At 41.9% G+C, this 21,781-nt stretch overlaps 2 protein-coding genes across 3 annotated transcripts in view; both read right to left on the reverse strand.

The window, feature by feature from the left end:
• Positions 1-21,781, reverse strand: part of LOC101849596 (neuronal cell adhesion molecule) — an 83,264-nt gene that overhangs the window by 52,389 nt on the left and 9,094 nt on the right. For both annotated transcript variants that reach the window (XM_013079995.2, XM_013079996.2), the window contains exons 3-8: positions 19,619-19,727; positions 18,674-18,864; positions 16,670-16,843; positions 5,845-5,967; positions 3,992-4,088; positions 1,379-1,435 (exon numbers count right to left, since the gene is read on the reverse strand). In XM_013079995.2, coding sequence (XP_012935449.1) covers positions 1,379-1,435; positions 3,992-4,088; positions 5,845-5,967; positions 16,670-16,843; positions 18,674-18,864; positions 19,619-19,727 — 751 coding nt within the window. The remainder of the gene's footprint in view (positions 1-1,378; positions 1,436-3,991; positions 4,089-5,844; positions 5,968-16,669; positions 16,844-18,673; positions 18,865-19,618; positions 19,728-21,781) is intronic.
• Positions 8,831-14,236, reverse strand: LOC106011201. The gene is made up of 2 exons (XM_013079998.2): positions 12,600-14,236; positions 8,831-9,436 (listed from the first exon to the last, which is right to left on the reverse strand). Exons 1-2 carry the CDS (start codon positions 14,216-14,218, stop codon positions 9,121-9,123), a joined length of 1,935 nt encoding a protein of 644 aa, XP_012935452.1. The 5' UTR covers positions 14,219-14,236; the 3' UTR covers positions 8,831-9,120.

Consider the following 21,781-nt stretch of genomic DNA (forward strand, 5'->3'; position numbering starts at 1 on the left):
ACTTTATACAACAGGACAATGTAATAGGTACATTTATACTTGAGTTATGGGCGATTGTGTAATGAAATTCAGAGGTGTGAAGGGGTAGGTCAGTTGTCCATCTATAACTTTTTTCCTATTCAAGAGCCCTGTTGTATAATATTTTGTTTTGAGTATATCCATCAATGAACCAAATTTGAATAAATTTGGTCAGTAATTAAAAAAGCCTTTCAAGATTTATGAAAGCTGTTTATTTTCAATATGGCCGCCGTTACCATGGAAACGGTGGATTAAAAAAAAAACGTAACGTTGCTTTTTAGAGATGTTTTCCTGTTTAACCTCCTTGCCAAAGGCTTTACCTGAACTTTCATAGTTACCGAGATAGGTTATAAAGTACCCCTCCCCCTTAAAAATACAAAGTTCTATCTGACATTTTTGGCCGTTTTGAGTTACTAAAACCATGATGTCAGAAACCAATTGTTCCATCTGCTCTATTACAATTGTAAGATAATTTTTCGGCGTTGTTATCATGATATTCAAAGAATTGCATTTGAAAAAGTTTGACGTTTTGTGAAACTCAAATTTTTAAAACTAAAATTTCTCAAAACTTGGTAGCCTACTGAGTGGTGGGAACTTTGTCATTCTTTGGTAGCAAAATATTACCTTTTTACCACCACTCTTTTCCTTCCTTTCCTTTTTCTCTGTTGTAGTCTGCACTGGCCAGCAACAGCTCACGGGGTACCCACCAAAAAGTTCTTCCATAGCTCAAAGTACAAACATGGTCGTTTTTAGGGAAACAACGAACATTTTCCTACCCTTTATCCCCCTACCCACACACATTTTTCCAGAGGGAAAATGATAATAATAAATAATTGCATTCATATTGCCTGTATTTGCTTTACAATAAATATTATCCCAGTAGACCCAAAAGCATTCAAAGTATTCTCAGCTTCATGAGAAATTAAAAGTGCAAGCAGCTGATTACATGCACTAAAACACAAACAGACAAGATTTTTCAGTCTATAACCAAGTTCTCATTCCTCACCAGTGGACAAAATGTGAGTAAGGTGCCTTTCTCGAGGGCACAACTTCAGACCCCTGACACTAGGATTTGTACACATGACCTTACCGTTAATGGTTGAGAGTACAAAAATATAACGACTAGACCAACGACACCACCGGACTTATATGGGAAAGACAAGGATTAGTGTATAATCTCCATAATCTAATTTACAATTAGGACGAAAATTAAAACCTCACACATTTAAACAAAAACTTCCCTGAACATATCACCTCTGCCCATTCTGTACCTTGTGACATCCGCATCATACTGCACTACAAGAAGCTAAGAAAAGAGCACAGACCACAAAAGAAAACAACTAAATATTTCAGAACTCACGAAATAATGGTTGAATCCAGATGATAGACGTCCACCCAGTCAATCGTTTGGATAAACCTGAGAGAGAAAAAGAGATAGAGGAGTGTTGAGAAGTGCATGTGTGCACATGTATTTACCATGCTCCAGCAGGTATTCTCTCTGTGGAAGTCAGTAATAAATGTGAGATGTGTTGACAAAACGACTCAATTCTCGGATTTGAGCCCTATGGACACAGATAGATACATCAAACTTATATGTTGGGGTTGTACCATTTATTATATTACTTTACTTTGACTTTTTCCTTCCTCTGGTATCCGTAGGATGTCGAGGGGAGGTGCAGGTTTCGGTCCTGTGCTAAATGTATGACATCTGCGATAGATATGTTATGTTGTTCCAGGACCTTTTTAACCCCATCTAGCCAGGTCCTTCTTGGTCTTCCTCTTGATTTGAAGCCGGATTCATGGGTGTGGTAAGTTCTTGCCGCTAGTTGTTTCTCGGGCATTCTGGTTAGACGTCCGAACCATTTGACTCTTTGATGGCTCAATGAAATTTATTACTTGTGGTATTCCAGTTTGTTAGCACATGGTCTCGTTTCTAATATGGTGTCTTCTCACGACATTGATGGTTTTGTGGAGACACCTCATTTCGCATACATTGATTTTTCCAGCTGGTCTGCTTTGTTTAAGGACCATGTTTGGCACTGGTATGTTAAAGTTGGTACATTACGAGATGCTTAAAGACAGGTTTAACAGGAGAAAATAGCATCAGTTGAAAAATCTACAAATTATATGTGTCTATTTTCGGCTGAAAACTCCATTAGAGGATTACGAGAAGTAACTCATTTTTCAGCACACCTCGCTGGTGTTTATCTATCTTATCTTAATTGTGGATGCTATTCTTCCAAAAGTGGGGTTGCATTTCCTGCTGGTCAGAAGAAATAGTACTTGCTACCCCCAACCTTCAGTGAGATAGGATTGTTTCCATTCAGATCAAGGGTAACTTTCAGCACATTCTTCCACAGTCAAATATTCAAACATTTTTCTTGCAACACAGAAAAAATCAAACTACACAAATAAAGAGCAAGACAGATTCAGATCAGAAAGACATGAAAGTGACACCCTAAAATAACAAATCTCATACCTACTTTATAAAAGATAAATTCACCTGGAAATTACCAAATTTCTTCCCCCCTGCCTTCATATTATTATGCCGTCAATAGTATAGAATATATGTGATAAAAACATTTTTACAAAAATAATTCCTAAAGACTCAAAATTCTTACTGTGCCTACTAAACGTTTACAATTTACATTGATAAGATTTAGGTAAAAATTTAAAGTAAAAATGATGATGGATGATGTCCTTTGTCACTAAAAAGAAAAACATGGCTATGGTGATAAGAAAAAGTTACAGATCAGGAGGGAAACAATAAAAGGATTTAAACATAAATGAAAAAACAAAAACAAAAAATGAACTATCAGCAAATTATATAAAATTGTTTCCAATACCATGAATATGGCAGAAAAAGTCAAAATAAATACAAACACAGCAAAATCAACGATCAAACAGGGTGAAAAACAATTTTGTAAATGAGAAAATATGTTAGAGTAAACTGTGAACATGAAACGTTACATCACCTCATGCTTCTTGTGCAGCACAGAAAACTCACTCCGAGATAGTAATAGAGATAAATATATATGAAGACAAAATCCCGACAAATTCAGAAATTCTAGTTTCAGGACGTATTCAGAAAATCCGCACATCTGAGACAAAACAAATAAAACAATTTTTTTTGGGGGGGGGGGGGGTTAAATATAAATGTAGGTGTTTTACGTTCTCATCTGCACAATTTAGACCATCTAGGAGGTGGGCTTCTGACCCTGAGTGTCAGAGTCAACTCTGGCTGGCTGAGAGGGATACAACATCCAAGAAGAAAGACCGAGGTACTTGACAAAAGTGTTTTCCCCTCTTGGAAATTGAATTCGGGTCTCCTGTGTGCGACAGCAAAGCACCTGACCGCTAAACCACAGACGCTGGTGACAAAAGTGTGCCTGAAAGCCCAAGTAGCATGCAGGAACCATGTCAAGCACGGCTCACTATGACAGAAGGGGTAACTGAACCCATGAAAGCATGAAAGAATTTGGAACTGGGCGAGGCTCCAGATTAGATAAGATAAGAAAAAGAAGATGAGAATAAGATAAGACAAGAATCAGGAGCTAAGCTAAACTAAGATAAGATGATACATTTTTTGTGTGCCAGTGGGAAATTTTTCTTGGCTGTACAGGAATGGTAAGAACACTTGTAGAATATACCCTCCATAGAATTTAAATCATACATTACTTTCTTGAAAATTCAATAGGAAGAGAAAAATAAAGCCGGCAATAATACACATATTAAAAAAAAAATGTAACAGATTAATGAAAAACAAGCAAGACAACTGTGGTTAAAAATCAGCCTTGTCTGGCTACGCTGCTACTTGAGTCGTCGGATTTCTTTCACTATGGTTTTGCACATTGGAAGAAAAGTTTAATACAAATTTGAAAAACCCAAAGAGGAACTAAATGGGAGAGTGACCACAAAATAATTTGACCTCTAGATTAGACATGTTATAAATGATCAAATAGGTGGTACTCACCGTCCGGAAAAGACGCATTCCAGGTGAACACTTTCATAAGGCCTTACGACAGGATTAGGATCTGAGGAATACTCTAACTTGGCAGGCTGCTTCCTATCTGTTGGAAAACATGATATGTGAGGCATCTTGGTAAAATCAAGTGCTTGTCAAAATAATGAAATAAAAGAAACGGGCATTTTCCCGCCAGTTTGGTAGTTTTTGTCGCATTTCTGTTTTTCGGTTCAACAGCTTTTATGTCCACTCAAAATATTTGAGTGGATTTTACTGAAAAATGTTGATTAAAGGCATAAAAATTGAACATTTTCTTTTTCCAAGTACTCTAAAGCTATGGAAATCACCAAACTTTGGCTGCCATCTTCTAGAAAATTTTACCTCTGAAACCTCTATGGTTTACAACAATTATTATCCCAGTAGACCCTTAAACATTCAAAATATTCTCAGCTTCATGGGACGCTTACAGTGCAAGCAGCTGATTACATGCACAAAAACACTTACAAACTTTTTCAATTGCAAATATCATGACTTCTTTTAAAGATAGATGGGTATTTTTTATCAAAAGATAGACAAATGAACAAGCTTTACTGATAACTCTACATGTCCAAATATTGACAAGCGCCTGATTCCACCGCGTTGTGACACATTTTCTATGTCTCGATAGAGGACTCCTTGATAGACTCAGAGCCTAGAGACAAGAATGAAGGAAAATGTGATACAATAAGCCAGTAGAAAGATAGGGACAGTCGATAAAAACTTTTCCCCACACAATAATAGAACTTGGGGTCTCCTGCCTGCAACAATGAAGCGCCTAACCACTACACCTCAGACTCTGGTTGGCAGACGATATATTGATGGAAATCTTAAACAAGCCATTCTTGTATCATCATCACAGAGATTACACCTTGACTTGACAAACAGATGGTGAAGAGAGTATATTGTCCCTGTCGCCAGCAATAAATCCAGTAAGGTCCAAATTTGGATTATTTTCTATTTTTACACCCTCACAAAGCTCTATCAAAGATGCACTTTTCAATATCACAAAATGCAGTTTAATATATTTTTACTTTTCATAATTTCTGATAGGAACAAAGCAACAGGAATTCGGTTTTTTTTGTCTCTGATGAAAAAGAGGACCCTAAAAGACTTATGTGGATGCTTTTGTCACACTGACAATATGTTATTTCCATACCCATTTGAGACCCCAAAAATGACATATATACATATGAAACAGCGTGAGTTTGGGCATCCTCTAGGCTTGCCTCAACTCCTCTCCTCCCTCAACTTTATGTGACAGATAAAACAATAAGAAAGCATGGTAATAGCTTAAAAAAGAAACAGTAGTGAATCCTATTTGTATTCTCAAAAGCAAAGGTGAAAAGAATAAACAAGTTTGACAGATTAAATATCTAGGATATACAATCAAATCAGATGCCAAATGTTGCTCAGAAATAAATTAAAGAACTTCACTTGACATGCAGATGGCGTTGGGGGTGAATGTTGTTTCCATACCCATTTGAGACAAGAAACGACATACCAAAATAGCTTGAGTTTAGGTATCCTGAAAGCTTGATTCAACTGCTTACTCCCTCCCCCAACCCCCCCCTCCCCCTCCTGGGCATTATATATGTTGAGAGCATTACGTTGACTGAAAGCATTACCAGTATGTAAACTGTGGGTTTTATCAACACTGAGGACATTATCTACACTGGGGACATTATCTACACTGGGGACGTAGTTATCTACACTGAGGATGTTATCTACACTGAGGGTGTTATCTACACTGAGGGAGTTATCTACACTGGGGACATTATCTACACTGAGTGTGTTATTTACACAAGACCAAGCAGTGCACCTACCAGCCACGCCAACCACTTGCACAGTATGACCTGCTCCATCCAGCTTGATGATTTCCCCAATGGAGACCCCACACTTGTAGCTCCGGGCGTCGGATCGCTTGAGGTATGAGAAGTGCAAGTCACCTGGCGAAAAAGACGTGGTGACCTTTATTGTGACCTCCAGTTACAATTTTGTTTGTTTTGTTTGAGTAAGGAGAAGCACATGACACAATAATGGTCATAAAATAGGGATGGGAAAAAGTAAGACAGACAGACAGAAAAAATAGAGGGAAAGTAAAGAAGTAGGACCTACCAGTGGTGCCCCAGGCCTTGTTTCTTTTTTTTTTTTTTTTTACTAGTTTAAAGAATACTAATTGTAAGTTGTCACATCTTAACAGCAACTAACTTGTTTGATTTTGCTTCTTTGTAAGTGTTTTTCGGCCCTTGCAACTGTATAACGTCATATGAGAGCGGGACACATTAAACATTTTCAGTTGGTAAGAAATTAGATGAATTTTGCTGGGTGATGGCCGAAGCCTACTCTTTTCGACTTTAGACCACCAAGGGATCTTTAACTTGCGCAACTTGCACACGAGGCCTCCAAGATTTTTCGCCCTTGTCCAAGAAGGCTAAGTGGACACCTTTCCTATGAGAAGATCAGGAGTGTGGCTGAAAGACAGCAGTAAGAAGTAGCCAAGGAGAAGCATTAGAAAGGCTGCAGAAAGAGTCAGGAGCCCAGAGGAGGGGGTGGGGGCAGAAAGTGGGGACGAAAGCAGATGACAGAACAGTCACAGAACATTGTTAGAGAGCAGGAAAGGACGCGAAAGGAGAACATTTTAGAGAATAAAATTTTCCGTCACTATCCGGATTCGAACCCAAGACCTATTGAACGAGAGGCAATCACCTTAATCTCTAGGCCACGAGGGCTCTCACACAGAGAGATAAGGATAATAGATGTTTGACAAAAAAGAAGGAGCAAACCACACCAGAGCACCCACTAACCACCCGCTTGTTTGGGAGCTTAACCCTCTCATTTGTTCAATACTTAAAAATTACAAATGAAGATTTTTACTCCACCATTAGCACAATTCAGACCATTTTGGAGGCGGGCTGCTTCAAGCCTACCTGTCAGGGCCAACATGGGCTAGAGGGATACAAGGTATGCCCTCCTACCATCTGGAATAAGGCTGCTGTTGAAATAAACATTAATGAGTATTGCTGTTGATTTTTTATAATAATAATAAATAGATAGCATTTGTATGGCGCATATCTCCGCTCGACGGCAAGCTATGCGCTCTACACTATATTATTAACCCAGCATACCATAGAACACAAACATTCTCAGCTTCCCGGGGAGCATACAGTGCTAGCCGCTGATTTAGCGCTCAAACACTACCAAACTGACAAGATCTTTCACTGTCTATTACATATTATATTATCTATATAACTCAAAAAGGTCTGTGATAAATTCAAGCATCTGGTTGAAAGATACATCTGAAGTGATATGTGTATTATTGTTAGCTTTATTTTTCTCTGCGTATCGAATTTTTGTGAAAGTAATATATAATTCAATTTTTTTGTATATCTACAAGATTTGTTGTTACCATTCCTGTACAGCCAGGAAAAATTTCCCAAAGGGACAATTAAGTATCATCTCATCTTATTTAACAAACTTCTACATATCTGTCCCCGTGGTTTTATGCACCCTGCATAATATAGCAAAATTTGATCATTTTTTGCCTACTTTCTGATTATTTCCTTTTATTATTCTTTGTTAAAATTAACAGAATCGCATAATTTCAGAATTTTGTTTGCATAAAACAACGGGGACAGACATATGTAATTTTGTTGGTGCTGACCTTTGTGTCAGTTTTCACAAGAAACCAGTAACATTCACAAGAAAATGAAACAGAGCAAGATTTTCATAATTTTGAGCTTAAGAATTTATAACCTCGTAGGTTTCGACTGCAGCTATGCATCCTTATACAATACTCCAGAACTGAGTCATTACTTTCCAATCTCAATTCTTTAAAAATGGGAGAGCCCCCTGTTCAGAATAGGTTCAAAGCTGGTTAGGGAGTAGTCCAGGCTAACAATGTCAAGTGTGTGTCGGTGACACAGTGTTTATGTGGGTGGTCACTGTCTTGGGTGTGTCTTTGAGCTCAAAAACAGGGCACTGCACAGTTGCGACTAGCAACGATGTGTGGATTGTCTTTGTGAAATTGAGTATTTTTCATGTATTTAAGTATTATTCTATCTTTGTGTAGCAGGTACATCCCAAACATGTAGTGACAGAAATACTTTTATCTTTAGTTTAGTATTAGTAGAGTTTTTACAGTGCTCGTGACTGCATAAGGTCATATGAGCATCAAGAGGTGAATGTCAACAGAGAAGTCCATACAGGGAATCAGACTTACTCTGCTCACCTCTCTTGCTTCAACAGCACAAAGTCTGCTTCGACTATCAAGGCACCCCGGAAATAGCGGGTCACAAGAGTGTGACAAACATACAAAAGAAGTGGAGAAAAAATGACAATATTAAGGATTAGGAAAGAAAAAACAGAAGTTCCCCGTAGCAGTTCAGGCACAGTTATGAGCATGACATTGATGAATCAGCCCATTCACAATTCTATTGTGCATAAGAACATGTTAACATCCCCCCTTTGGGAATTGCCTAAAGACACTTCAGAAAGACTGTCATCAATAAGCCGCAACTGTAGGGGCGGTCAAAAGCAACACATGATGATCCAAGCCCTAAACGTTTGGTTATCATGCCAACAGCACGTGGGCAGCTAGCACGTACATAAATGCTCACATTCGTATGAGCTTCAAGGACTGCAAATATAAAAATGTGCATATATATTTATAAAAGGTTAATCAGAGATCACATTTTTTTCAGAAAATCAAAGTTATTCGAAACAGACAAATAGAAACTTTTAATAAGGCATAACTTGAAAGCTTAATTACTTTCACAAGTACTGTAGTTTAACTATACATGCATACGGTTTTACTACACACACCCACCTCATGTAGCGATCCAACTTGCACTAACTCGTCGCAACTCTCTGCGCTGCGCCTCGACCGCTACTCACGCAGTCTTCAAAAGTCCGTGGCTCACGCCTCGGCCTGTCCTTGGTTTCTTCAATGTCAACCGTACTCGACTACTTTCCCGAGAATCACACAGCTAACCACACGCCCCCGTGATCTCAAGATCAAACAAAACAAAATTTAGTTCTTCAATCGTGCGAACAGGACATGGTTCAACGCTATCTACACTTTGTACACTTGATTACTTCATTTACTGAGTTTCATAGTCCACCAACCAACCGGGGGTTTTCCTGACTGGATCAGGATACCGCCTGGGAGGGGGTTCACCTGCACCTTCGTTTCTCGTCAGGGTTTGCAAGGTTTGCTGTTCACCGCCACCTCCCTCATCATCCTCTTCCTCTGAAGTTACATCTCGTACCACTCTTCTAACATCGAGAATGTGACGAGCCATACCATCGACAGCAACATTGTTGATCGAGTTTACTCCTGTAACCGTACCTCTATTCCACTTAGTCGTACATTTGCTCTGGGGTGGTTTAACCCAAACATCATCTCCAACTTCAAATCTTCCAGGCCCGTCTTCTTCTTCATTAACAACGATATGGTTTCTCCAATCATAACGGTAGACAGCTCTCTGTGGCACTGATGCTGGGTCCAAACCTGCCCTTGGTGTTGAGTTGTACCAAAACACAGCTTCTTGGGGGGGAATGTTTCCTCTTTCTGCAATGGACTTCACTGTACGATGGTGTCTCTCAACAATCCCGTTCCCCGTAGGCCTATATGCAGCTCTGAACAATGGTTTGATATTCCATTTCTGAAGCATCTGCCAAAAACAATCTGAACGAAACACTGTGCCATTATCCATTAAGATCTCGCGCACTGGTCCTCTCTCTAACATGAGTTCTTCAACTACTTCTGTCACAAACCCTGCTGTCTCTCTCCTCAGTTTCTTCCAAATTGCGAATCGCCCTGGGCCACAATCAACAATTGACAGGTATGGCACTTGATGATGGTGAGTTATGTCTATTGCCAATCTTGTCCAGTCTGTAGCGACATCTAGGTTGCCCGCCTCATGGACAACTGGTGCAGGATCGATAGACTGACATTGCTCACAAGCTTGTACGACTTTTTTAACATCAGCACGGCTCGTTTCTGGTAGCACCTTCCGAGCCAAATACAAAGTACGGTCTACCCCCATATGGTGCATATCGTGCAAGTCTTTCAAGTCAAGATGGCCAGTAGCACAAACGCATGGTTCTGGTTCTCCTTCCTCCATTCCATACCCGCCAGTGCTTAACCACTCCTTTTTCACTCTTGTCAGAATGTCTGCTTTGTTCTTTCTGGTCGGAACCAAGGTGACCGACAAAACCAGACTAAACTCATTAATAAGGCTTTTCAATATCCCTAATCGTCTCTTCACAATCAACTCCGCTGCCCCTTTGGTGTGCACTCTCCTCTCTTCCGATAGAACAGTTTTGATCCAACCAGCCACCGTTGCTGAGTCAGTGATAACTTCGATTTCAGAGATGTTCCACTTGATGGCCATGTTTACACCTTTCATCACAGCCTCCAGCTCTGCTACGTTGATATGATCAAAATCTGAAGGTTTCCGAAGCCATGCAGCATCCTCTACCGCGTTGCCATTGACCTCAAGTAACACACCATATCCGATACTGCTAGCATCACACCATACGGTTCCTTTGGTTGCTTTAGGCACGTACCATTTGCCTTTGACGGGATCCTCATTAGTCAAACGGCTCAACATTTCCTTCAACATTTTCTCCACTTCATCGTTTACAATCTCCTCCCAATTGGTACCATTTGCCCTTCTCTTTATGTAGCTGCATGCTATCCTTAACCATCCAGCAACCGGATAATGACCTGTAAGTTTTCCGCAGATCGAGAACAACTCCCGTTTGGTGACTTTAGACACTGCATGGGGAATCCTGTTGGCTCTGGAAAATATGAGATCTCCTGTGGAATCAGATTTCAACTTCAAACCTAATGCGGCGCCACCATCCAATGGCTCTGGTTCTTTCGTTGTCAACCCATAGTTGGCCAGGTGCTTCACCAGTGCAGCAGATGTTACCTTGCTCTCATCCAGTAGAATGTCATCAATGTAGGACTGCGTGGCAGAGTCTATCTTCTCATCCTTATTCAATACCGTTTTCAAGATCTTCGTCATGATGCGGGGTGCCGATGTAAGACCAAATCCAAGTCTTGTCAGGCAATATGTTTTACCTTTGAAATTCACTAGTTGATATTTCCATAGATCTTGTGACACCCGAATTTGAAGGTAAGCACCTTTCAGGTCGACAATCGTTGCTGCATCTGTCGTCTGTCTCCACTCTCGCAATGTCTCGCCGCATACATCCGTGAAGTCACCCCCCGTGTGACTACTTATATATTTATTGAGCTCTCTGTAGTCAAGGACAGGTCTTACCTTGTTCTTGGTAGGTTGAACAACAGCCATCAGCGGAATTATGCCTATTTCTACTTTCTCATTCCATGGTAAAAGTATTCCTTCCTCTATCCAACTTTGTATCTCTTTCTCAAACCCTTCTGTAGTCTTCATATCCATCTGTTTACCATAACATCCAATCTTATTCTTCAGGTGGGGAGGATCCCTTTTCCATTTCCACTCTACTGTCCATGTATTGCCATCAAAAACTGCCTTAAAATCACTGTCGTCAATAACCTCAACCTCCCTGTGTTCGTAAACAGCGCTCTCTGCTCGCTTCACGTTCCCCTTTGCCTTGTCTGGGGGATCAGATTCAGTTTCCATTTCCGCTGCCCCACACCATTTGACACCAAACTCAACTGTACCATGGTTGACTGAAACTCCTCCCAAGTTGTTTATAGCATCCATTCCCAGTACCACATCAATATCAGACAGAATAGAATCTGAGACAATTGCATTTACGGAGACCGAGACACCTCGCACGTCAATGATTAGCTCTTTCTTCCCCTGACACTGCACTCGTGAACCATCAAAAGCTACCATATAGTTCTCGCCCACGCAATTTCCAACTATCTGTGAACTGACCACTGTGACCATACAACCTGTATCTACCAATGCTTTGACCTTAGCTCCCTTCACGCCAACTTGAATTATCGGTAAAGACTGCGCCCTCATTTCAAACGGGTAGCTGCCGGCGCAGCAGCCACCCGAAGCTAGTTTTCCTGTTTCTTCTGATAGGCACCGTTTCCCCTCTGACTGCATCGACTGGCTATGTGCCCAACTTCATTGCAGTGGTAGCAAACAATGTCAGCACGATGACTACAAAACTTAGCCATATGTGGTCCACCACATCGATAACAAGAACCTTTAAATGCCCTCACACGTTGACTGTGGCTTCCCATTTCGTTTGCCATGGCTCCGCCTGCCGCCGCAACGCTGACCATTCCAGTCTTACTTGCTGTAAGGATTCTAGCTCTTGCTATGACCTCTGACAGTTCAACTTCGAAGACCCGGCTCATCTGTTGGAGCTCACACGATATCGGGTCAGGGAATCCATTTACAAAGGACAATCTAACCAGCCTATCCAGTTCGCTGCCTGAAAATCCAGCCAATCCTCCCAATCTCCTTAGTTCGTTCGCGAATACATCAACATGCTCACCGTCCCACCTCCTCTGTGTCAACTTACTGAACGCAACAAATGAGCTGTCTGTGAATGCCTCTAGAAGACGCTTCTCAATTGTCTCATATTGTGATCTCCAACTTCAAATCTTCCAGGCCCGTCTTCTTCTTCATTAACAACGATATGGTTTCTCCAATCATAACGGTAGACAGCTCTCTGTGGCACTGATGCTGGGTCCAAACCTGCCCTTGGTGTTGAGTTGTACCAAAACACAGCTTCTTGGGGGGGAATGTTTCCTCTTTCTGCAATGGACTTCACTGTACGATGGTGTCTCTCAACAATCCCGTTCCCCGTAGGCCTATATGCAGCTCTGAACAATGGTTTGATATTCCATTTCTGAAGCATCTGCCAAAAACAATCTGAACGAAACACTGTGCCATTATCCATTAAGATCTCGCGCACTGGTCCTCTCTCTAACATGAGTTCTTCAACTACTTCTGTCACAAACCCTGCTGTCTCTCTCCTCAGTTTCTTCCAAATTGCGAATCGCCCTGGGCCACAATCAACAATTGACAGGTATGGCACTTGATGATGGTGAGTTATGTCTATTGCCAATCTTGTCCAGTCTGTAGCGACATCTAGGTTGCCCGCCTCATGGACAACTGGTGCAGGATCGATAGACTGACATTGCTCACAAGCTTGTACGACTTTTTTAACATCAGCACGGCTCGTTTCTGGTAGCACCTTCCGAGCCAAATACAAAGTACGGTCTACCCCCATATGGTGCATATCGTGCAAGTCTTTCAAGTCAAGATGGCCAGTAGCACAAACGCATGGTTCTGGTTCTCCTTCCTCCATTCCATACCCGCCAGTGCTTAACCACTCCTTTTTCACTCTTGTCAGAATGTCTGCTTTGTTCTTTCTGGTCGGAACCAAGGTGACCGACAAAACCAGACCAAACTCATTAATAAGGCTTTTCAATATCCCTAATCGTCTCTTCACAATCAACTCCGCTGCCCCTTTGGTGTGCACTCTCCTCTCTTCCGATAGAACAGTTTTGATCCAACCAGCCACCGTTGCTGAGTCAGTGATAACTTCGATTTCAGAGATGTTCCACTTGATGGCCATGTTTACACCTTTCATCACAGCCTCCAGCTCTGCTACGTTGATATGATCAAAATCTGAAGGTTTCCGAAGCCATGCAGCATCCTCTACCGCGTTGCCATTGACCTCAAGTAACACACCATATCCGATACTGCTAGCATCACACCATACGGTTCCTTTGGTTGCTTTAGGCACGTACCATTTGCCTTTGACGGGATCCTCATTAGTCAAACGGCTCAACATTTCCTTCAACATTTTCTCCACTTCATCGTTTACAATCTCCTCCCAATTGGTACCATTTGCCCTTCTCTTTATGTAGCTGCATGCTATCCTTAACCATCCAGCAACCGGATAATGACCTGTAAGTTTTCCGCAGATCGAGAACAACTCCCGTTTGGTGACTTTAGACACTGCATGGGGAATCCTGTTGGCTCTGGAAAATATGAGATCTCCTGTGGAATCAGATTTCAACTTCAAACCTAATGCGGCGCCACCATCCAATGGCTCTGGTTCTTTCGTTGTCAACCCATAGTTGGCCAGGTGCTTCACCAGTGCAGCAGATGTTACCTTGCTCTCATCCAGTAGAATGTCATCAATGTAGGACTGCGTGGCAGAGTCTATCTTCTCATCCTTATTCAATACCGTTTTCAAGATCTTCGTCATGATGCGGGGTGCCGATGTAAGACCAAATCCAAGTCTTGTCAGGCAATATGTTTTACCTTTGAAATTCACTAGTTGATATTTCCATAGATCTTGTGACACCCGAATTTGAAGGTAAGCACCTTTCAGGTCGACAATCGTTGCTGCATCTGTCGTCTGTCTCCACTCTCGCAATGTCTCGCCGCATACATCCGTGAAGTCACCCCCCGTGTGACTACTTATATATTTATTGAGCTCTCTGTAGTCAAGGACAGGTCTTACCTTGTTCTTGGTAGGTTGAACAACAGCCATCAGCGGAATTATGCCTATTTCTACTTTCTCATTCCATGGTAAAAGTATTCCTTCCTCTATCCAACTTTGTATCTCTTTCTCAAACCCTTCTGTAGTCTTCATATCCATCTGTTTACCATAACATCCAATCTTATTCTTCAGGTGGGGAGGATCCCTTTTCCATTTCCACTCTACTGTCCATGTATTGCCATCAAAAACTGCCTTAAAATCACTGTCGTCAATAACCTCAACCTCCCTGTGTTCGTAAACAGCGCTCTCTGCTCACTTCACGTTCCCCTTTGCCTTGTCTGGGGGATCAGATTCAGTTTCCATTTCCGCTGCCCCACACCATTTGACACCAAACTCAACTGTACCATGGTTGACTGAAACTCCTCCCAAGTTGTTTATAGCATCCATTCCCAGTACCACATCAATATCAGACAGAATAGAATCTGAGACAATTGCATTTACGGAGACCGAGACACCTCGCACGTCAATGATTAGCTCTTTCTTCCCCTGACACTGCACTCGTGAACCATCAAAAGCTACCATATAGTTCTCGCCCACGCAATTTCCAACTATCTGTGAACTGACCACTGTGACCATACAACCTGTATCTACCAATGCTTTGACCTTAGCTCCCTTCACGCCAACTTGAATTATCGGTAAAGACTGCGCCCTCATTTCAAACGGGTAGCTGCCGGCGCAGCAGCCACCCGAAGCTAGTTTTCCTGTTTCTTCTGATAGGCACCGTTTCCCCTCTGACTGCATCGACTGGCTATGTGCCCAACTTCATTGCAGTGGTAGCAAACAATGTCAGCACGATGACTACAAAACTTAGCCATATGTGGTCCACCACATCGATAACAAGAACCTTTAAATGCCCTCACACGTTGACTGTGGCTTCCCATTTCGTTTGCCATGGCTCCGCCTGCCGCCGCAACGCTGACCATTCCAGTCTTACTTGCTGTAAGGATTCTAGCTCTTGCTATGACCTCTGACAGTTCAACTTCGAAGACCCGGCTCATCTGTTGGAGCTCACACGATATCGGGTCAGGGAATCCATTTACAAAGGACAATCTAACCAGCCTATCCAGTTCGCTGCCTGAAAATCCAGCCAATCCTCCCAATCTCCTTAGTTCGTTCGCGAATACATCAACATGCTCACCGTCCCACCTCCTCTGTGTCAACTTACTGAACGCAACAAATGAGCTGTCTGTGAATGCCTCTAGAAGACGCTTCTCAATTGTCTCATATTGTGATCTTTCCAGCTCACTAAGCTGTAAGTACAACGCCAATGCATCACCCTCCAGGAACAACGGTACAAATTTCGCAAGATCCTGAATGTTCTTCAAACCAGCGACGAGTTTAACCTTAGCCAACCATGCCACAACATCGCTATTGCCACTGAAAGGCTTGATCATGTCCGTCGTTATTTTCGATGCCATCACTAGCACTTAATATCTGGCTCTAGAATGAGCACCTCGCCGAAATAGCTTGTAGTTTAACTATACATGCATACGGTTTTACTACACACACCCACCTCATGTAGCGATCCAACTTGCACTAACTCGTCGCAACTCTCTGCGCTGCGCCTCGACCGCTACTCACGCAGTCTTCAAAAGTCCGTGGCTCACGCCTCGGCCTGTCCTTGGTTTCTTCAATGTCAACCGTACTCGACTACTTTCCCGAGAATCACACAGCTAACCACAAGTACATATTATGGCGGTAACATCTCTAAACAACAGCAATTACGTTTGAACAGAGTAAATATAGAAAGCAGTAAATAGCATTACTAGTTTACTGCTCTCTTTCACTGAGCTTTACAACACCAATATTTGAAAAATAATAAAGGAGATCATAGCTACCCCAGAAATACAAAGTTTTATCTGCTCAGTACCTAGTTTATAAGTTTAGAGAAATTTGATGTTTAAAGAATTGTGAGTTTCACAAGATGACAAGCTTTTTTTAATGCAATTCTTCGAATATCTTGATATCGACCCTAAATAATTGTGCAATTTTGATACAGCAGATAGAACATTTAGTTTCAGACCTTATAGTCTTAGTAACTCAAAACCGCCAATAATGTCAGATATAATGTTGTAATTCTAAGGTAGCGCAATGCCGACACCAAACACCCGTCAAATTATAAACCCAGTTTGTCTTGTACTGGACGTTGCTCACCATTCAAGTCAATGTACAGACGCCCCGAGTCCAAAGAGATTTCCTGGAACCGTGACGTGTCATACCAGTTAAACCTGACTGGTCCCGAGTGATCTGTGAGCCCACACCTAAGCACTAGATAACTATTCACTTCACCAGTCACGTTCTCTGAAGTCATATTGCCAGCATTCACATCTGAGGGCAGACAAGACAAGACCAGACCTGAGAAATAATTGAATCTGACAGCAAATGTTTTTTTACACTCCTATCGACACAATTAAGGTAGATCATCCGATGCTTCGGTTTGCCTACCAGGACCAATCCGGGCTGAGAGGGATACAATGTCCTAGCAGACAGATGGATACACTTGACTAATACTCAGTGCCAATTGGCATCATTGGTTTCGTATGGTTCGGTTTTGTCAGTTTTGGGCTCGCTGGACTGTCCTCCACGGGAGGGGAAAACCAACGAAACTGATGGTGACCTGCAAAAACAAACGCTTTTGTTTTCAAGGCCCCGTGTCAGGAGTTTGATTTGTTTTGTTTTAGTTATGGTGTTCACAACTGCATAAGGTCATATGGATGTCAACAGAGAAGTCCATGTAGGAAATCAAGCTTACTCTGCTCACCCCTCTTGCTTCAACAGCACAAAGTCTGCTTAGACTATCAAGGCACCCCGGAAATAGCGGGTCACAAGAGTGACAAACATACAACAGAAGTGGAGAAAAAATGACAATGTTAAGGATTAGGAAAGAAAAAGCAGCAGTTCCCCGTTGCAGTTCAGGCACAGTTATGAGAATGACATTGATGAATCAGCCAATTTACAATTCTACTGTGCATAAGAACATGTTAATATCTCCCCTTTGGGAATGGCCTAAAGACACTTCAGTCTCAGGTGTTCGATTTGAGCAATTGGTCTATTTATTGTGTGCACTGAAGCCAAACCAAGACGAACTGATCCTCCGATGGGCACCGGGTATAACCCCCCCTCAAAACTTATGGGGGTCAAACACATGTCTTTTGCATGTGATGGCGAAGAACTGAATTGATATACCACAGACACTGATTCTTTCATCATGGCCCTTGTCGCATTCACATACTGTAGAATCTTTGCATTGATAATTTCTCTAGATCTAGACAAATTTGCAAAAAAAAATTATTCTTTTTCTGACAGTAATTTTTTGTCTAGGCTCATGTCACAAGTTTATTTACTTGATCAATGCTCAGATTTTCCAGCTGCTGCAACAATCCAAAGATAGACAGAAGGAATTAGAAAGGAGGAAATTGGCACAAAAAGTTTGCCAGATTTTGATCAATCTGCAGGTAAAAATGTACTGCTGAACAACCCGCAATGAATGCACGGGGCATAGCAGAATAATGGCCGATTACACGAAATGCACAATCTGGCAGGTTTCTATAACATTAAGTTATTGTCGAGAGAATTACCGTAAATATCCATAACTTATACAAGAAAATACCAAGGCGAGTACAGAACTTTTTACGGAATTTCGGTAGTCCTACGCTGTCGCAGTTTTTTTATAGAGGGAGTTGATAATGATACAGGAACAAGTACAAAACTAGCAGAAAGTACGGATTTCCGTAAAAATACGGAAGAGTGGAAGCACTGATATATATAAATGAATACAAAACACTTTTACACTCACAGACACATAGACAGATGTGAAAACACCAAAACATTTACACATACACACACATATTATGCAGACATAAAAACAAACATACACCGACAATCACATACATTACAGTTGAACCTGTTCTAACTGCCACCTGTCCAAGACAATCACCTGTACAAATAACCCCTAACCACTAGTCCCCCACCCCCTCAGAGTTTTTTTTTTCCAATTGTATTAACACTCTCCAAGATGTCCACCTGTCTAAGACAGTCTTCTTTCTTCTCGCCAATGGGTACCTGTCTTGTATTATTTCCACTGTACTAAAACACAAATTAGAAAACTGTTAGACAATACTAAAGGAATATAAGTTCCCCATATATGCACTCACGTACAGGAAAAAACAAGCGAAATGGGCGGGGACACGCTGGTGGGCATGAAATTCTCTCTTTCAATCACGCTTGAGGCATAGCACCTGTACTCTCCTTCATGGCTTTTCATGGCTGGCTCAATCGTCAGTGTGCCTTGTGATAATTTTACAGCACTGCTTTCCTCTACAGGCACACCGTTGTGCTTCCATAGGTAGCTGAAGAGAAAAAATTGTCAATTCATGTACCATTGTGTTTCCATAGACAGCTGATGTGAAAAACTACCAAAATCATGCACTACAGGGCTTCCATAGATATCTAAAGAGAAAAACTTGTTTAAAACACGTAACGTGGTGCTTCCAAATACCTGAAAAGAAAAAGTATAAAAAACATGTAATATTGAGCTTCCATAGATATTGGAAGAGAAAAAGTATTAAAAACATGCAATACTGCACTTTCAAAAATACCCGAAGAGTAAAAGTATCAAAAATATAAAAACGTGAAACATCAAGAGACTCCTCCGAGATATTTCTGATCCTAGATCTAAAAGCAATGCACTTTTAAAAAGACCTAATGAAGGGATAAAGAGCAACTTACTGAACAATATACTGTAAAACCTCAAATAATGTACTCCCCGCAGCCCCAAAATTTTGAACAACTCCCCCACGAGGCTATTTAAGTTTGAGAGACCCCTGATCTACAGCATAGGCTTTTCAGTTTAGTCTAGTAAGTGTTTTACAGCACCTGCAACACAATAAGGTCATAAATATTACGTGCTGAAGATTAGAGGTGTTACAAGAGAGTAGTAACAAACACAAAAAAAGAAGGAGGGGGGATAAAGGCGATAGATGTTTGATAGGAAAGAAGGGGCAAACCACACCAGAGCACCCGCTAACCACCCACTAATAGACATTTTAGACAGTCCTCTTAAACACATTCGTTAAAAAGAGACAAGACAATCAAGTTTTTCACCTTGCTTCAGGTATCCCGTCTGCTTCACATTCCAGTGTTATTTTGTCATTGTCTAAGAAATATTTCATGCTTGGCTGAGTCGGCTTTTCAAGGCGAGGGGGCTTTAATACTGTGGAAAAAAGGCAATGGAAATATATTATACATGTATGTATATATGAAGCAGAAAAAGAAAACAAATCAATTTACCTGTGAAATCTTGTTTTCTGTTTCCAATTTTCTTTTCAATATGGTTAGTTGATGCAAGAAAAGCAGGTGAATATGATGAAAACAAGAAAAAAACAACTCCTTAGATCAGAAAATATTGCGCATTTGAGTGTTTGTGAGAGTGTAAGTGTGTGTGTGTGTGTGTGTGTGTGTGTGTGTGTGAGTGTGTGTGTGTGTGTGTGTGTGCATACATGTGTGTGCCTGCGCACTCACGCGCGTGCCTGTGTGTGTGTGTATGTGCATGTGTGTGTGTGTGTGTGTTTGTGTGTGCATGTGTATGTAAGCACGAGTGTGTGGTGATTGTGTATGTGTGTGTGTGAGTGTGTGTGCGTGCGTGTGCATACATGTGTGAGCCTGCGCACTCACGCGCATGCGTGTGTGTGTGTGTATGTGCATGTGTGTGTGTGTGTGCATGTGTATGTAAGCACACGTGTGTGTGTGCATGTGTATGTAAGCACGCGTGTGTGGTGATTGTGTATGCGTGTGTGTGTGTGTGTGAGAGTGTGTGTGTGTGTGTGTGTGTGTGTGTGTGTGTGTGTGTGTGTGTGTGTGTGTGTGTGTGTGTGTTATGTGTGTTTATGTGGCGTCGGTGGCTTAGTGGTTAGGCTCTTGGACTCGCAACCGTAAGGGCGTGGGTTTGAAGCCCGTCAAGGGCCTGACGTTGTGTCCTTGGGAAAGGCATCATCATCATTGCCTTTCTCACCCTGGGTCAGGATATAGGCCACGAACAAACACGCTCCACCTTTCCCTATCCTGGGCTAGTCGCTTGATTTCACTCCACGTCTTCCCACTTTTCTGTACATCCATTTCCGTGACTCTTCTCCAGGTTCCACGAGGTCTTCCCCTTGATCTTTTACCCTGTGGGTTCCAATCTAACACTTTTCTTGATACGCAGCTGCTTGACTTCCTGAGAGTGTGTCCAATCCATCGCCAACGTCTTCTTCCCACCTCATCTCTGACCGGGCTCTGTCTGGTTCTTCTTAACACTTCCTCGTTGGTGATCCTGTCTGTCCATTTGATCCTCAGCAGCCTCCTCAGACACTTGTTCAAGAAAACCTGGATCCTCTTCATGCACATATGGGATGCGTTCCACGTCTCACATCCATACAACAAGACTGACTTCACATTTGAGTTGAAAATTCTAAGCTTTGTTCGTAATGAGATATCCCTGGTCCTCCAAATCCTGCTCAAAGAAATAAATGCAGCCTGTGCCTTTCCAATGCGGGACTTTATTTCAGCGCCTGTTCCTCCCTCTCTGTCAATTATACTCCCAAGATAGCAGAACGATTCGACGTCTTCTAGTGCATTTCCTTGTACTGTGACCTGCTCCTTTCGCCGTGCATTTATCCTTAGGACTTTCGACTTTCCTGGGTGGATCCTAAATCCAACAGACTCGGATAGGCTGTTTAAAATTGTCGTCTTTGCTTGCATCTGCTCCTAAGAGTGTGACAGAAGCGCCAAGTCATCTGCAAAGTCCAGATCGTCCAACTGTGTCCATGGTGTCCACTGTATACCGTTTTGTGTCCTCTAGTGGTTTCCTTCATCAGCCAGTCAACTGCCAATATGAAGAGGAACGGTGATAATAAACATCCCTGTCTCACACCAGTCTTGATGTCAAAGGTGTCAGTGAGCTGGCCATCATGTACAACCCTGCAACTTGTCTCTTCGTACATGCTCTTAATGAGGTTCACCAACTTCTGTGGGATTCCGTGGTGTCTCAGTACCTTCCATAGTGTTGCTCGGTCTACACTGTCAAAAGCCTTCTCATAGTCAAGGAAGTTGACTATCAGCTGGGAGTTCCACTCCAGGGCCTGTTCCACAATAATTCTCAGCGTGGCAATCTGGTTGGTGGTTGAGCGATTTTTCCGGAAACCAGCCTGTTCATCCCGTAGTCTTGGATCCGTTGCTGTCTTGATTCTCTCCAGAATGATTCTGTTGAAGACCTTACCTGGTATTGAG

The sequence above is a fragment of the Aplysia californica genome, unplaced genomic scaffold (genome assembly GCF_000002075.1).
Source record: "Aplysia californica isolate F4 #8 unplaced genomic scaffold, AplCal3.0 scaffold00070, whole genome shotgun sequence".
Taxonomy (NCBI): domain Eukaryota; kingdom Metazoa; phylum Mollusca; class Gastropoda; order Aplysiida; family Aplysiidae; genus Aplysia; species Aplysia californica.

Excerpts from the sequence above, each read along its gene's own strand:
- LOC106011201 (XM_013079998.2), bottom strand. The coding sequence starts at position 14,218 with ATGACGAAGATCTTGAAAACGGTATTGAATAAGGATGAGAAGATAGAC. Across the intron at positions 9,437-12,599 it reads GAAGAAGACGGGCCTGGAAG|ATTTGAAGTTGGAGATGATG; the intron begins ATTTGAAGTTGG and ends CGGGCCTGGAAG.